We start from the raw sequence: 18,983 nt of genomic DNA, 5'->3' as shown, positions 1-18,983 counted from the left end.
TCAGATAATTGACTTTTGTATAATCATTTATTTTCAACTGCATGATACATTTATGAAAGATTTCTAAAGAATTAAAAAATCTTTGAAAATATTCCTCTTTGTCTTATGGACAAATCGTATTTGTCTAATAGTTACTAGAGGCAATCACCACCACACTCTTCAATTTATACCACCTTGCTTTACACCACAGTACAATGCACAACTAGGTACTCAAGTGTTTCTGATAAAAGTCACTAAGTAATGTGAGAATATTGAAATAGAAAAAAATAAAGTTGAATCAGGCCCCAAAAACTAGAAATGAAGATGAGGAAGAGCTAGCATTAAAACACAAAACAAAATGGCACATTCATGTGTCCTACTACTGGCATTTAACCATCCTTTCCTCTTTGGATATATGTTATGAATTGTTTTATTATTATTATCAAAAAAGAGTGTCTGCAAGATGGTACAAATTTTCATGGCAATAGACAACATCTAAAACTAGGATTGTGCTTTTGGTAAAGGCTGTTAAATTGAGCATTACGAATAGATGCCAACTTCCTAGGTAAAACTTAAGAAATTATCAGGCAAGAAGCAACATTTTGTTTGTTTGTTTGTTTGTTAGTTATTTGAGATGGAGTCTCGTGCTGTTGCCCAGCCTGGAGTGCTGTGGTGTAATCTCCCCTCACTGCAACCTGCACCTTCTGGGTTCAGGCGATTCTCCTGCCTCAGATTCCTGAGTAGCTGGGATTATAGTCACCTGCCACCACACCCGGCTAATTTTTGTGTTTTTAGTAGAAATGGGGTTTCATCATGTTGGCCAGGCGGGTCTTCAACACCTGACCTCAAGTGATCCGCCCACCTCAGCCTCCCAAAGTGCTGGGATTACAGGAGTGAGCCACCGTGCCTGGCCACAATAGTTTTTATTATCGTAATGTCTATATTACACAGCACACAAAAAAATGTCAAAATTGCAGTGCTTTGCCTTATTAATTTAATATATATTTTAAATAAAATTCAACTTTCTAAAATAAACAATTAGGGTGATTTTGAGTTAGCTAGGTTTATAGCAGTGTTGCAATTACGAAATGAAGACTCATCTATCAGGAAAACCCTTAACTGTTTGTATAAAACATATGATGCCTCAGTGCCTCATTTTTGTTTTTATTTTTTTAAGAGGCAGAGTCTCACTACATTGCCCAGGCTGGAGTGCAGTGGCTATTTGGAGGCATGATCGTAGTGTATTGCAGCCTCAAACTTCTGGGCTCAAGTGATCCTCCTGGCTTAGCATCCCGACTAGCTGGAACTACAGATGCATGCCACTGTACCAAGCCCAGTGCCTCCATATTTTAGCTATGACTAAAATATCAGTATATATTCTCAGTGATTGTGTGCATGAGCAAGAGAAGGTGATGGCTAATGAAAATAGAATTGTACATAATTGGTACTGTGGTAACATGAAAATATGAATATGCATAGATTACACACAGGTATAATTGCATACTTATTAGTGTTCATATTGATAAAAATGTCAAATCTGTGTAATTAAGTGCAGAGTCCTCATGAAAGAGTTTAACTGGAGATGAAAAATTGTGAATTGTTATATAGACTGCTTTCCCAAATTATCCGTGATAGTGTCGTTCTGATTTTAAATTATCTTTAATTTTTAATCTTAATCATCTCGAAATATCTTCTTTCTACCTTTCTTGGATGCAAGTAAATCTAATTTGAATCCATAGAATTCATTCTCAGAAAAATATTTTCCTTTTACTGGTATAGGCTCACGTTTTTCACTATTTTGTTTCCTGGATCTATGTTACAAATTGGCCCAATATGCATATTTTTCTGCAGTGTAAATTAATTTTCAGAACCTCTAGATCTATAAAACAGACTGGTTGATGGGCGTCTTTAATTTTATTCAATTTCTAGAAGCTTTGGTGATACATACTTAAAATTAGGTAACATTTTTGAAATGATTTTTTGAAATTTGAAAAATAACTAGTTAAAAAATATATTGTGATAGGAAACAATATTAATAATCTTGTGACTGTAGTAAAAATTAACCTTTATATAGCCCAATGATTTTTGTTGGAAGTATGATTCCCACACCAGCAACTTTAGCATCAATTGGGCACTTATTAGAAATTCAAATTGTCAGACTCTATACCTACCGAGTAAGAAACTCTGGAAGCAGGGAATGTGCATTTAAAAGACTTTCAGTTCATTCTTATGCATGATAAAGTTTGAGAACTATGCTCTAAAGTGCTGGGTGAATAACCTGCTCCCTTATACCTTCCATTGACCTTCTCTACTCAGATAAGTTAACTAACCAAATGTGAAAGCAGAGATTTTTAAATTTGGCACCTGAATTGCCAGGTTAGAACAGTAAATTTCCCTTCTGATTTGTGCCAGATTAAGAAGGAGGTTTCTTTCTTGGTTGATTAAAAAAAAGACTGGATGTCTCCTGGCAGGGGAGCAAAATGAGAAATCTGCTTTACAGCCTCTTCAGCCAGCCAGATGCCTGAGCCCCCAGTAAGACTTATAAAAGCAGACCTACATTAGAATCCTGAGGAATTTGGGCAACAGGGCTGACTAGACACAGTCAGGTTGAAAACTGCCACTGAGGGACAATGATGACTGGCATACTCCTAACAGATTTCGGAGGGAAGGTACAAAGGCCATTTTACAAATGAGCCAGAGTGACAAAACATTATCACCTGGAAGGGTCAGCTAATTTATGGAAATATGTGCCCTCCCCGCTCCATCTATCCCGAACACATCTCTTTAAAACAGCAGCTTTCTTTCTACCTTGTGCCATTCCCAGTCCTGCCTCTCATTTGCCAATTTATGATGCAAACCGTTATAAAGTCACTCGGCATTCATAAAATGTTATCTTTGTGCAGCCTTTTACACAGAGGTACCCAGTCTGGTTTTCTGGAGAAGGGACTTGTACATGCCTCTGGTGCTTTTTGGTTGCTTATATCGAAGTTCTTGTTTTTCTTTGTAGATTTTAGATCAAATTCTAGTCTCTTTCTGGAACCTCAGCATTTTTTTATTTCTGGGCTCTACAAAATATAGAGTTATTCCAAAAAAAATCAGTCAGGTCTGCTTTATCTCTAATACAATAATAGATCATCTCAGAGATGATGGGAAAGTATGTGTGTGGGACAGAAACGTTTATGCTTTAAAATGTTTTGCTCAGAGGACTATGCTATGTACACAAGTTCAATAAATTGACACTAGGCATTCTGTGGCAACTATACAAGCTATTTTTCAAAACTGTAAAATCTCAATTTGTCACAATATTTGTAGATTATAGTAATCATTTATTTTATTGGATTGACTAAGAGCTGAGCAGACACTCTTTACCTCCATCCCCTTTCTTCCTTCATTCTACCACGTATTTATAAATAAATAAATAAATTCTATATTCATGTACAATATTGTGTTTTTGAATAGAAATCAATAGTGGAATCAATCTGATGATTAGAAATCTTACAGGACTTTAAGATTACCAGTCTGCAGATCCAGTATCGTTGCAAAGGTTATAGTTAGACACATGACAGTGACTATGGTAGATACTGAGGACACAACAGTGAACAAATAAACATCAGACAAAAGTCAATGCTCTCAAAAAGATTAAATTGTACTGGAATAAAATATTTAATACAATACTAAATAATTACATGAGATTGTATATTAAATGGTGCTAAATTCTACAGGACAAAAGAAATCATCTCAGTGGGGTAGAAATAAGGGGCACACAGTTGCAGCATTGAATAGGATGATCATGTAGGTTTCACAAAGAAGATAACATTTGAGCGAATAATGCAGGTGGCAATCCCAAATGAAATGCGTAAAAACTCTAAAACACACCTTGTAAAGAATTTTGTTAGTTCTAAATTCACAATTGACTTTTTTTCTTACTAAGGTTATTACATTCTCTACAGTTTGAATATCCCTTATCTGGAATGCTTGGGACCAGACATGTTTTCTGTATTGTTCCATTCTTGCATTGCTATAACAAAACACCAGAGACTGGGTGATTTATAAAGCAAAAAGTTTTAATTGGCTAATGGTTCTTTGGGCTGTACAAGAAATATGATGCTGGCATCTGCTCAGCTTCTGAAGTGGCCTCAGGAAACTTTCAATCATGGCAGAAGGCAAAGGAGAAGCAAGCCTGTCTTACCACATGTTTAATTTAAATATCCAGATCTCATGAAAACTGACTCACTCACTATCATGAGAACAGCACCAGGAGATGGTGCTAGACCATTCATGAGAGCTTTCTCCCAGTGATCCAATCACCTCCACCAGGCTGCATCTCCAACACTGGGGATGACAATTTGACATGAGATGTAGGTAAGGACACAGATCCAAACCATATCACTCTGCTCCAACCCTTCACAAATCACATTAAAAAATACAATCATGCCTTCCCAACAGTACCCCAAAGTCTTATTCCAGCATTCACTCAAAAGTCTGCAGTCCAGAGTATCATCTGAGACAAGGCTAGTCCCTTCTGCCTATGAGCCTGTAAAACAAAAAACAAGTTAGTTACTTCCAAAAAACAAAGGAGGTGTAGGCATTGGGTAAATACTCCTATTCTAAAAGGGAGAAATTGTCCAGGAGAAATAGGCTACAGGCCCCATGCAGTTCTGAAACCTAGCAGAGCAGTCATTAAATCATAAAGCTCCAAAAAAGTATCCTTTGACTTCCTGTCTCACGTCCAGGATATACTGATGCAAGAGGTGGGCTCCCAAGGCCTTGGGCAGCTCTGCTCCTACGGCTTTGAAGGATTCAACCTCCACAGTTGCTCTCAAGGGCTAGCGTTGATTGCCTGTGGCTTTCCCAGGTGCATAGTGCAGGCTGTTGGTGGATTCATAATTCTGGGATCTGAAGGATGGTGACCCCCTCCCCCACAGCTCCACTACTAAGCAGTGCCCCAGTGGAGACTCTGTGGGGGCTCCAACTCCATATTTCCCCTCTGCTCAGCACAACTAGAGGTTCTTCATGAGGGCTCAACCCCTGCCGCAGGTGCCTGGGGATCCAGGCTTTTCCATACATCCTCTAAAATCTAGACAGAGGCTCCCAATCCTCAACTCTTGCACTCTGTGCTCCTGGAGGCTTAACACCACATGGAAGCAACCAATGTTTATGGTTTGTCTCTCTGAAGCATCAGCCCAAGCTGTACCTGGGTCCCTTTTAGCTGTGGCTGAAACTGGAGTGGCTGGGATGCAGGGAGCAGTGTTCTGAGGCTACACAGGGCTGTGTGGTCCTGGGCCTGGCCCATGAAATCATTTTTTCCCCCTTTGGCCTCCGGTCATGTGATGGAAGGTGCTGCCAGGAAGGTCTCTGAAATGCCTTTGAGGCATTTTCCCTATTATCTTGGCTGTTAACTTTTAGCTCCTCTTTACTTATTCAAATTTCTTCTGTCCACTTGAATTCCTCACCAGAAAATAGGCCTTTTTAAAGCAGATGCTGGCATCTGCTTGGCTTCTGGAGAGGCCTCAGGGAACTTCCAATCGCGGTAGAAGGCAAAGGGGAAGCAAGCATGTCTTAAATGACCAGAGCAGGAGGCAGAGAGAGACAGGGAGGTGTCATACACTTTTAAATAACCAGATCTCATTCATGAGAACTCCACTCCCACGATCCAATCACCTTACACCAGGCCCCATCTCCAACACTGAGGATTTTTGACATGAGATTTGTGTAGTGACACAGATCCAAACCATATCATTTTTGATTTTGGGTTTTTCAGATTTTGGAATATTTGCGTATACATAAATATGTTGGGGATGGGACTTAGATCTAAAGATGAAATTAATTTAATTTTCATATACACCTTATAAACTCTGCCTGCGGGTAGTTTTATAAAATGTTTTTAATAATTTTGTGCATGAAACAAAGTTTTTCTTGTATTTTGACTGTGATCTGTCACATTGTGTCAGGTGTGGATTACTCCACTTGTGGTTTAATGTCAGAGTTCAAAATGTTTTGAATTTTGAAGCATTTCAGATTTTAGATTTTCCAATAAGGGATCCTCAACCTGTAGAAGGGGAAATCTAGTTCACTGTCCTTTCATTGAGATTTTCCTATTTGAAAATAGGAAACAACAGTGCTTCCCAACCAGTATTGACTTTTGGCCAGATAACTGTTGGGAATCCAGCGGAAGTCGGGGGTGAAGGGCTTTCCTATGCTTTGTGGGGGTTTTTGCAGCATCACTGGCCTCTACCACTAGATGTCAGCAGTACATAGTCTTGACAATCAAACATCTCCCTAACTATTGCCATATGTGCCCTGGGGAGCACAATTGCTCCTGGTTAAAAACCACTGACCTGTCTCTTCAGGCCTTTCATGACTAGGAAAGTAAAAGTGGTGTAATTTAAGGTGAAGCTGGTTACCTAGAGAAGTATATTTCCAAACATGGTGTTTCATGAGGTGTTAATAGGTGCTTAGGTTGTCAAATACATGACTATATACCACTTCTGTAAATTTTCAACTACCATTTAATTTATTTAATAAACACTTATATTGCATTTACTTTGTTCAGGAATTATTCTACTAATTTTGGTAATAGTAGCTCATTAATATTTATAACAAACCTAGAGGTAGGTGTTAGTATTATCCTACCTTTACAGCTAAAGAAACTGAGGCATGGAAAGGTTAAGTAACTTACCCCGGGTCGTAAAAATCATAGAGCAGGGATTCAAACCCAAGCAATCAGGCTCCAGTGTATTTTGCTCTTCATTGTGCTCTCTGCTTTCTATCTTAACATAAAACATATGTTAATATTTAGTATTAGCATTTTAATCATTAAAAAAATTTATTATGGAAATGACTTTTGGGGAAACAGGTGGTATTGGGTTACATGAGTAAGTTCTTTAGGGGTGATTTGTGAGATGGAGTCTGAGATGTCCTGCTTTAAATGATTTAGGAAGTTAAAGGAAAACTGTGCCCTGTGAAATATGAGTTTCAGATAAATGAGAAATAAATTTTTAGTCTAAAAATGTCCCATGGAATATTTTGGACATAACTATATTAAACAATGATTTGCTGTTTATCTGAAATTCAAATTCCACTGAGCACCCTGTAATGTACCTAGCAATCCTAGCTTTAAGGAAAATTGTTAAATATTGTTTAGACCAGTTTTGTCCACACCAATTGGAGCAAGGAACCTTTTCTTGTTAGAACGCCTAATATCATGTGGAAGTTCTGTGGGGCTTTATTCTAAGGGCAGTGGGAATGTCTTTCAGCTAGAGAGTGAATAGATTACTTTGAGGGTTCATTCTAAACTACAGTGATCTCTCATTTGAACTCCTAGAGGCAAATAACACTCTATGCCACATGAACAAGATTCAATCTTAAATGTCCACTTTCTTTCCTAAATAATGTATCCACTCCTTAATGACAAGAACTAGGTACCACACTTCTTCCAAACCTTTCACTGGACATAATATTTGTTATTGGAATAATACTTTGTCTGAAAGACGATTGAATTCTAATACATAATTTATAAAGGACCTTGTTGTATGAAATTGCTAATCTAAGGATCCACAACAAATAGGCATAATTGGTATTAGAGTATCTGTGTCACTTTCTCAGGCTGGTAGGCCTTTATTCCTTTGCTACCAGCTTTCTGTTTTCATTTATCTGCATTATTTTTATTTCATTTCCTTAAAGAAATACACCAATTTGGGGATCAAGCTTTTCTTTTCCACATTAGATGATGACAACACTTGAGGAGTCATTGAAGCTATGTAACCTTCCTTATATCCACGCAAGTCACATTATACAGCAGTTGGTCATTTTATTGTTGTAATTGTTCCTCAGTTTGTTAGAGGGAAGCAGGTGTCTTGCTTGTCCTGAATGTAATAATAATGACATTGACAAAAAAAGAGTCCCTTGGGACAGCTGTCTTTAGGGAAAAGTTCTCAAATAAAATAACAAAGTATAATTTTCTTGTTGAACAATAAAACTGATGACCTGGCAGGTAGCTACATTTTTCTACTGCTGGGTTAATTGGCTAAGGTTATATTTCTGTATGTCAATCCTTAAAGCCCAGCGGAAAGAAGAAACACTTAGCTACATGAAAAAGTGGGAAAATAAGCACTGGAGTCATGTAGAGAGTCTCTAGCAGCCTCAACTTAATTTTCTGAGTTATTTTTCTATTTTGAGCATTCACTATATATATTTATCTTTTTACCACAAAAGTTCTTGTCAACTTTTATATCTATTCATCTGGGATCTAAGAAAGAAATTAAAATGAAGAGCTTATTTGCTAAGTGGATTCCCTAGTGCTATTACGAAGTATGGCAGGTTTAACAAATAGGGTTAATAAAAGTGGTTTCCACTTTGCTTCAATAACTGGAGAGGTCACTCATGTCCTTGACTAGATAGCAGTTCTCCTATCTTTACTTTGCAGTTTATACTATTATGTTCTATGTGCTGATAAAGGTTTTGATATGTACATTTTGAATATCAGCCTTTTAAATCAAAATAATCAAAGCCCTTTTTCCTGGGGTTAGAGAGAGATGTTCTTATTTAACCAGTATTCTGTGTTTCTAGTACTTGCCCATTTAAAACTGTATTGCCAATTAGGATTTTTCAACCCTACCTAGTAAATTCCTACATAACAGTTCACTTATTTAAATTCTGAGCAAAATTCAGGTGCTGTTCAGATGCGAAAACATTACAAGATTGAAATTGATCTAATGCATTTACCATTCATTTTTGTAGCAAAGGAGTTAAAAAGGAAAAACATCTGATGAATAGTTTGACAGTTTCCTCTTGCATACACTAAAAGATAATACACTTCTACTAGTTTGGGGGCTATGATGGACCTTAACATGCAATGTGACCTTGGTCTGAAAAGCATGTTTGGTTAGCACAGAAACTTAATCATAAGAAGTCATAAGGAGAATCCTTCTTCTTTACGGCCCTTTTTCTAGGACTAGGAAATTTATTGCTTGTGGGACAGGTAGGATATGAACAATGGGCCAAATAGAGTCCAGGGTTATCTCATCCATGTTAAAACTGCTGCTGAAAATCGATGTGACCTCTGCTACACTGTCATCCCAGTTCCCACCCTCTGTGTCCTATTTGTCTTTTGTTAGAAGCTTAGATTCGTGTGCTGTCTCTATGTGTCTCTCTTGGGCCAGATTATCAAAATGAATCATTGCCTGCAGACCTCTTATATTTCTATTTATTTTCCTGGTGTTGACTAGGTCTGATGAAATATGATTCCTTTTGTATTTGATCCTCACTGCAGCAAGCAACACCTAATTCACCTGTGTCTATCTCTTTAAAGAAGAGTAATACTATTTTGAAACTCCAATTTACTGTATAGCAACATTACAAACCATAGACCATGCTACCTGTCTTCACCGTCAATAGTAATTTTCCTTTCAGCCAATTTAATGGCATTTTTTTATCTTCAAATAGAAGACTTCCAATAAATTTAATGTAGTTATAATTTTGTTTTATGCATACTGAATGTATTGCTTTCCTTTTCAGCTATCTTGTTTGTAAAGCGACCCTCAAAGTCTCACCACTGAGGTTATACATATGTGTAGGTGATATGTAACAATGAATCCATTATTTTAGGAACTCTATCCTTGACACAAAGTATATATTCAGGGAAACGATTATATTGTCTCTGAATCAGCAGGAAGTCAATGTTCTAACTTTGTAGCACTTCATTTTATAATAGTAGCTTTTCCCAGCTACATAAATTAATACTTTAAGATTTATAAACATCAATATAAAAGTACAGAACCTTTCCAGCTATTATAAATATTGATATATCATCATCATAAAGTCATTCTATCCACTTAATGCACTCACATTAAGAAGAAAAAATCTTACTTAAATATAGACATCAAACAATGCAAATGAAGCATAACACCGTGTGGTTAGTTATTGAGAAATGTACCTTAGAAACATTAGAGTTGCTGCCTATGACATGTTTTAATAGTGTTTTTATGAGATAATACTTCAAATGAAACCATATAAGCTGAATAAGGTCACAGAATTTGTGATAATGTGCTGATTCTCTCTGGAATAATTTACCTCTTCTAAACCTACCACTGTCTTTACAAAAAAAAAAAAAGTAAGTAAATGTCTTATAAGAGATTAGGGTTAATTTTTAAATATTCAGATTTATGTAACTAAAGAGTATGAAAATAAACTACAAGTAAGTTGTAGAAAACACTTGCATCTGGGAACAAAATACTGTTTTTAAAGTTTTACTAAAAAGTAATTCCTGGGAAGTTATGTTGGGGTTCAGGGGAGCCCCCTCAGTTCCCCTGAGAGGACTTTTCTCCAATTCTTGGTCTCCTGCTCTCTCAAGAATGAGAGAGGGGACCACGGCGCAGTGCCCAGTAAATGCTGGACTCAAAAGTGTTTGTAGAAAGTGATTTATTTATTTAGAGAGAGAGAAAAACAGGAGAAGGAGAGAGAAAGAAACAGCTAACTCTCACACTGAGTGAGAGAATCCAGAAAGATGGAATCCAGGAGAGGAAAGCAGCTTCCACCCTGAGTGGAAGGGAATAGAGAGAGATGGAGTTTAGGAGGGGAAGACAGGCTTCCACGAGAGAGTGTGGAAGGGGACTCCAGAGGGAAAATTCAGGAATGAAAAAAACAGCTTCCACAAGAGTGTGCGTGGAAGGGGATTTAAACATGGAGTCCAAAGGGGTGTAGAAGAAGGGGACTTTTAACCTGGGAAGAATCCCCACCTTCTCTAAGACCCCAGGCTAATGAAAGGAGTTCCTTAGAACTTCCGCTGGAGTCATTGACTTTTTGTTTCTTCCCGCACCCGTCAAAGTGCTATGATTCACCCCAATATGCACTGCTGTTGGACCCAATTAAGGGTAACTGAATTTGTTTTGTTAACATCCCAAGATTATCTCTCTTTGGCAGTGTCTTTTTACATATGCAGTTACAGAAGAAAATTTATCAAATTCATACAGGTCATATGAAAGATGGTCAGCCAGAATAACCAAGGATTCAAGTTTCTCAAAGTAGGAGGGGATTCCCTTTATAATAAGGTGTATCTGTTTGAAGCAAATATAAAACATTTATAAACAAAATTTCTACTCATATCTCTTTATTGAGTAATGAGAATGTTGAAGAATACAACATAAAAATAGAAGGGGAGAATAGATATAGCTTGTAATTTTATGTCATACATGTTAAGACGTGACACTGGAAACGATCCAAATATTCATCAACTAGAAAATATTTAAACACAAGGTAGAATATTCACAAAATGAAATACTACTAAGCAATAAAAATAAACCACTGATACCTGCCACAACATGGATAAGTTTAAAAAACATGCTAAGAGAAAGAAGCCAGACCCAAAAGACCACGTACTGTAGGATTCTATTTATATGAAACATTCAGAAAAGGCAAACTTTTGGAGATAAAGCAGATTAATGGTTTCTAGGGGCTGAGGAAGAAAAGAAGGTTATAAATGGACATGAGGAGTCTTTATGGGGGAATTGAGATGTTCTAAGATAGATTTGTGGTAATGATTGGACAACTCTGGAAATTTACTAAAAATGAAGTGTATACTTAAAATAGGTGAATTTTATTGTATGTAAATTATGCTTCAATAAAGCTGTTAATCAAGATAAATAAATTGATTGATAGATTAATAGATTTAGAGAGAAAAGATAAAATGTTGCTTATATTTTTCCAGGAAGTGATCTGAATATTTAATTTATAGATATTCATAAACTCAAATGTCAATCGTATGTATCTTAAATTTTTTTCTTCAGGTTTTCTACCTCTTTAGCCATAAGCATTGTTTCATTTTGACAAGTTCTTTACTTAAATTCGTATCTTCTGAAATTAGAGACAGCTGGAGAATATGAGTTCTAATTATGAGACTGTCAGTCATTAATTTTATAAACAAAATCTTTATAGATGCCTAGTAGAGGTGTCCTAGTGAGACTTTTGATCTCTTATTCTGTGAACCTTCTGATATTAATTTTGTTTTTGCAGAAGAGGTACCAGTTCAAATTCCAATAATGAAGTCACCCTTGGACAAGATACAGCTGACTCCTGGGCAGGCATTGCCCGCTGGATTCCCTGGACCATTCATTTTTGCTGATAGTCTGTCCTCCGTGGAGACTCTGTTGACCAACATTCAGGTCAACAATATTTCTATAAACAAAATAAATGTAATACAAGACATTAGCACCTACATATATTATTTTATATTTGATAAGTTAAAACAGATAAGATGAACTGCATGTCATTTCCTGTACCTTGACAGGGTCTACTGAAAGTGGCTTTGGATAATGCTCGCATCCAGGAGAAGCAGATACAACAAGAAAAGAAGGACCTACGACTGGAGCTGTATAGAGAGAGAGAAATTAGAGAAAACCTTGAAAGACAACTTGCAGTTGAGCTTCAAAGCAGAAGTAAGTTTTACAAGTTCAATTATAGAGTGAATATTATTTCGGATGCATTTTCAACACTAATAGAAATATTCTTCGAGATATCTTGGAATTACTGAAAAAAAAATGATAAGCTAAGAATTAGGTACTGTGTATAAGCCAAAACGTAGGAAATTATGCCATCTCTGCTATACTAAAAGAAAATGAATTATGTCTGCACTCTGGGCCAGTTGTAGATTTGGAAACATGAATATTTTACTGTCATCTCACAATTTCATAAAGTTCATCTGAATATAGATAATCTAACAATTCCTTATATATGAAATGTTTACTCTTTGCCAGGCACAGTGTTAGATTTTGGGATTATAAAATGAATTAAAAAAACGGTCCGTGTTTTTTAGGGATTTATGTTTTAGAGAGCTAGTGCAACTGTTTACTTTTAAAACAAAGTGGCAAAAGCAATCATGCCCAGTCAATATGATTATACAGAGATTGGGTAGTTAACTTAATTTGCTGATGGTGGTTAAGGAAGTCTTCCTGATGCTAACACCTGAATCTGAATGTTGAAAGACCGGAAGGCAGAAACAGAAAAGCTTGTGAAAACCTGAGTGATTTGGGCATTCTAGACAGAGGTATCAGTTAGCAAAGCCTTGAGCACAAGAAACTTCACACATGGATGACTAAATACAATTTATTATAATGTCTTTGAGATTTTTGAATTGACTAGTTGGAGATGATGGAGAAAGTTGGCAGTAGAAGCTGAATTATGAAGGACAATTTTAACCATGTAAAAGCTTGGACTTTATCCTGTAGGTGATGTGAAGCGTTAAAAGATAAGCAGTGGAATGATCTGATTTGATTTCAATTGGATTGATCACTACCATGTCGGAATAGATTGGGGGAGTGCATGTAAAACTAGAGAAAAAATATGCAAAAAGAGATTGCTGTCATCCAGGCAGTGGTGAAGAGGACTGAATTAGAGTAGCAGAAGTAGGGATGGAGACAAAAGGGGAAGAAAGGAGAAATTCAGAATTGTTCACAAATAGGATTAACTTTCCAACTAGGGGTAGCCACTTGATTATCTATAGTAATGAATAAATGAGATTAGTTTATATCAAAATCACAGAAAGTTAAAAACCTCACTTTAGTCGATAATTTCCACATCTTCCCTATATTTGTCATAAAATACTAAACAGCAGTAAAGATGGCATTTATGAATTTCAGGTTCTTTCTCTTCCATGCTTACTCTTCTGTGGAAGGGTCACAAAGCCTAAGATTAGCAAAGAGTTAGAGTGGAAAAGACAGGAAAAGAAAGGAAGTGAAAATCCATAATCTAGATATAACTTCCTGAACAAAGAAAGAGGACAACAGTTACATGAAATCTACTAACTTTATACTAATTGAAAGTAGCATATTTTACAAAGAAATTTGTTTTATAAGATGGAAAATGTACTATATATGTTCCTTAGGGCCTAGGAATCATTGGTTTCATTCAAAATGGAAATTAAGTCTTTGCATTTAAAAATAATTAAACCTGTTTTGCTTAACTTGTCAGATTCATTAAATACTACAAAGCAAAGACTAAACCATCTTTTTAAACTTTGGAGAAATTGATATATTTCTGATATTTGGTATGCAAAATAGACTACTATGATTACCAGTCATAATTTACATTTCTTTAGTCGAGAGTTTCTTAATACTAAAAATCCAAAAAATTATATGTTAAACGTAATAAGATTCTTAAATTGGCTTATTAAAATCTGCTACATACGGTGAAATTGGCTTGTAACTTTTAGGGATCTATTTACTTTGATTTCTGTTCACTGACTTTTTATAGACCCATCAGGTCTGTATTTATAATTCATATCTATTGTCCTTTAAAAATTCTTTAGACATGGTAGGTATAATATTGTATCTATTGTCAAATTTTCTGGGAATTATTTGTATTTAATAAATTTAGCATTTATCATAATATAATAATAATGATACCACTAAATACTATTACTATCATTATTACTACTACTGCTATTATCATGACTACTATTACTACTAGGGTTAGTGCTTATCAAGCCTAGCACTTTTTTTCAGCATTTTATATGTAATGACTATGATAATTATGGAAAACTGCTCTATTATCTCTATCAATTTATAAAAACTATGTACTTAATCTCTCTGAATCTCAGTATTCTCCCCTATTGCAATAGTTGTTCTAGATAATTATTAAAGTTTCTTTATACTTCCTTAAAGATGTCACATCCAGTATACCCAACTTTTTATGACAAAGAGTGTACTCTTTACCTAAAGTCACATGATGGAAAAGACAGAGGGGAAACTGATATTATGATTACAAAGTAACATCTCTCCAAAGATATAGTAAAAATACTGTGTTTGTCTCTGTGTGTGTGATATGTATGTATATTATTTATATTATATAGGAAAAATATATGTAACTACATATATAAAAATACAGATAACTACATATAAAACTATATATGTATTAAAATAATTCCTATAACTCGTTTATTCCAATTGAAGAAAGCAATGTTCCACACTTAGAAAAAATTTCTACCTAATTCCCTTTTGGTTACTAGTCAGACTGCGTTACTTGGATTAAACACACTTATACATATACAATAATATTCTTTGCAGATTAAACATTTAAAATCATACAATAATATAGCTACAAGAAACCTTAGAGGTCACCTACCGTGGTCCCCTGGCCAACTATATGGTCCTTAGGCTTTGGAACAACTACCTATGTGATCTTTGGTCTTCATGCTTTGAAAAGTAGTAGCTATGTTGTCTTGGGTAAATTTCTTGATCTGTCAAGGACTCAGGTTCTTCATCTATAAAATTGAGATAAAAGTGTTTTTCTTACTTGAAAGTTTGTTGTTTATATGACTGGCAGCACAGTAGATTTATTTATACCAGCATCACCACATACCCACTAGTAATGCATTGCACTAGGACACTAGGATGATTACAATGTCACTAGGTGATAGGGATTTTCAGCTCCATTATAATCTTATGGAACCACCATTGTATATGCGATCCATCATTGACTGAAAAATCATTATGCAGCCTATGACTGTATATGCATATACAGAGAAAGAGCGAGAGAGATGCAGAGAGAGAGAGAGAGAGAGAAAGAGAAAGAGAGAGAGAGAGAGACTGATGATATGTATATTAAACAGATAGATATTGGCCTTTACAACTGGTAACATTTCAGAGAAATGGGCACTTTCCATTTTCAGTTTTAAAGATTGTATTTTTCAACCTGATATTTTCAGGACTTTTTGTATTTTGAAATATGAATAGTAATAAGCAACCTGATAAATAAGAATATCTCTTTAAGAGAATTAGAAAATGTTTAATGAATCATTAAATGCATATAGAGAGTCAAAGTAGAAGACAATTCTTCACCACCACTGCCACCATCATACAAATGCACGTGTATTACAGAGCATACAGTCTGGATAGAAAGAAGCCAGTTGTGTGATTGAACTACAGTAAATAAAGTATTCTTTAAATGAGCTTAATAAAAATTAGGACAAAAAGAATGCTGATTATATGTCAAGTGAAACATTTCCATATCTCTCTGTATCTATACCTGTATCTGTGGTTTATAATTCACCAAAACTGGCATCCCTATTTCATTGATCAAGTCTTTGCAAACGACCTTTTTACATTTCAGCTACCATGCAAAAGCGCCTGAAGAAGGAGAAAAAAACCAAGAGAAAACTGCAGGAAGCCTTGGAATTTGAATCAAAGCGCCGGGAGCAGGTGGAGCAGGCACTTAAGCAAACCACCACTAGTGACAGTGGCCTGAGGATGTTAACAGGTAACATCTGATTTGGACTTTCACACTCAAGGTAAACAAAACAAAAATGATTTAAGAAAAATAGAAGAAGAAAAAAAAGAGAGGAAGGCAAGAAGAAAGGAAGGGAGAGAGGGAAACACAGACATATTTTGTCCAGGAATGATTAAAGATCAATTTGAGGCCAAGTGTTTTAGATCATGAATTAAACCCAGTCAAAATAATCACTGTTTGGGAGATACAAATAGCCTTGGAATAGCAAGAAATCCCACTGACTTTTGCAGTAGAAGTAATTTCGCTTATAACCACCCTGCACCTAAAATGTAGCTGCATTAGGTCCACTCATATTAGAATATGCCGATGTTTGGCGAACCGTATTTTGATTGTCTATACAATGCTTGTTCCTTTAATGCAGATTGCATCAGTGTTGCCATGCTTAAGAAGTACTGGGTTGAAGAAACATGTTCTAAGTAAATCGCTGCAGATTCTGTAAAAGGAGGTGCTTGAATTATGAAATCCCTTAATTCCAAACTTTTCTGATTCCATTTTTAATTCTGAGGCCACATAACATTGTTTCATCTCACTTAAACCCAATTTCAAGTAAATATGTACACACACAAACAGAACCTTTTTACATCAAAATTATTAGATTTTACCTGAAAAGCACAATCATAAAACATTTGCCCCTAGAGCCAGTACTACATAAAGACCACAAACCATAATGAGTATTTCGGTATTCACTTTTACTTACTATATATATAGTATATATATTTGTGTATATATATATATTTGTACACCATATATGTGTGTGTATATATATATCATAGATAATATCATCTATATATTTATATAGTATATATATTTGTGTATATATATCTGTACACTATATGTATGTGTATGTGTGTGTACATATATATATATATCATAGATAATATCATCTATCACGTCTTACAAATGAAAAATACACCATGAGGATGGGGGCAAGTTAACCTGATAGTCTTAGAGGGATTTAATGGACAGATTATTTCCCTAAGATTTATTTTTAGGGAATGAAAAAAATAGAAGTATTTGTAATATACCTAGAAATATAGGGTCCATTGTAAAATTCAGCTACAGTTTACAATCCTCCCTCCTACCATTAAAAATGAACAGACATACAACAAACAAAATTGCCACCCAAGGTCTTATGTTATCTATAGGACCAACTCCAGTAAGCCAGCAGAGTTTCACTGGAGTTTTCCCTTTTAAGTGGAATCAGGAACCACCTAATTGTACCTTAATCTTGCATGTCACTTATTTCAGATACTGGAATTCCAGATATTGAAATAGAAAACAATGGGACGCCTCATGATAGTGCTGCCATGCAAGGTACAGTCAATTGCAAACTTCTTTCTATAATTGCTTAATATGTGACCCCTGGAGATGAGGGGGGATGAGCTCCTGTGATGATATTCTTTATCTACACAAAATAAATAAGTTTTAACACTTCTTACTTTATGACAATGGAAGCAATTTGCAGTTTTTTGAGGAAAAATACTTAATATGGCTTTGAAACCCCAATAACCATGTTTACATAGGGACTAATAATTTTATATATACAATGTGAGCAAATATGTTTAGTTGTAAGAAGAATACACATTTGTATGTCAGGCATATTCTAAAAACGCATAAATGTGAATGTAATGTATCTTTTAAAAGTGTACAATATCATAAGGTATTTCTGTAATTGCACCACTTTACTGTTTGTAAAAGCCACAGGTACAATCATTGTAGCTATTGAAATTTTAAAGGTTTTCCAGACAACATTTTTTTTCATCCTTTAAATTTTGATATTAAACTTAGCGGCCACTTAAGTACGAAAAACAGAACATGACTTATAATTAGCGATTTACATGTTGTCACAAATGCTTACGTCTTCAAAAATATTTGACAATATTTAGTAGTAAGAAAACAGATGAAACTAATCAATATAGAGTCTCACTGGAGTACAAAAGCACATAAAAATATGAGTTAAATGTGACCACTGAAAAGTTCCCAGTGTGATTCCAATTCCAATGCACTTCTAGTCTTTTGCATGCAGATTACATTTATTTTCACATTTATTGTGATAAAATGCCTCACTCTAATAAAAAAGAACATTTCCGTGAGAAAACAATTTCCTAACTTTGAAAAATGAAGGCAACTATGTATATGTTGCTTGCTGGAATTAATCAGTGCTTTTCTACTGTGTGATGAGTGGATCTACATAAAGGCAACAAAACTGGATGTGACCAAAATATCCATTTGGGTTCATCTGAGGGTCACCATTTTATGTGGTAGCTTCATAAATTGTTTTACTTGTAATTTTACAAGTCATCCTTATAAAACCATAAACGTTAGCGCTCATGGATGCTCTAGTGATGCCTGATTCTGTTGCAGCTGGGTAGACCTAACTAATGCACTAACGATGTTAGGTGTAAAAACATGCATGCTTACCTCATTCAATGAAGCTTTTGCTGTTTCTTATCCCTTTTTTGCTTACCTGCTTTAGTCCCTCCACTTAAAGGCTGTGTCTATATGAGCAAAACCAATTCGAATGGGATTCAATGTTTATCCAACCAATTCATCACAGAAAATTCATTAAGAAGTGTTCCACTAGCTGTAGGCCTGGTATTTGAGGTTGCCATCATATACCAGCGCCATGGTTGAGATGAATAGCCTAAAGTGTTTGATCCCTTCTGAATCAGTGACACACAAATATAGACACAGTCTTTAAGGAACATTGAACTTGATTGTGCCCT

At 35.4% G+C, this 18,983-nt stretch overlaps 1 protein-coding gene across 1 annotated transcript in view; it reads left to right on the top strand.

Moving 5' to 3' along the window:
• Positions 1-18,983, top strand: part of DACH2 (dachshund family transcription factor 2) — a 618,955-nt gene that overhangs the window by 585,840 nt on the left and 14,132 nt on the right. Inside the window, exons 9-12 of the mRNA XM_064360361.1 lie at positions 11,989-12,137; positions 12,263-12,410; positions 16,081-16,227; positions 17,506-17,571. Of these exons, the coding sequence (XP_064216431.1) occupies positions 11,989-12,137; positions 12,263-12,410; positions 16,081-16,227; positions 17,506-17,571 (510 nt within the window). The remainder of the gene's footprint in view (positions 1-11,988; positions 12,138-12,262; positions 12,411-16,080; positions 16,228-17,505; positions 17,572-18,983) is intronic.

Source organism: Aotus nancymaae, unplaced genomic scaffold, assembly GCF_030222135.1.
Source record: "Aotus nancymaae isolate 86718 unplaced genomic scaffold, 86718_ANA_hifiasm-v0.15.2.pri h1tg000004l, whole genome shotgun sequence".
Taxonomy (NCBI): Eukaryota; Metazoa; Chordata; class Mammalia; order Primates; family Aotidae; genus Aotus; species Aotus nancymaae.
This window is presented reverse-complemented; position numbering and strand designations above follow the sequence as displayed.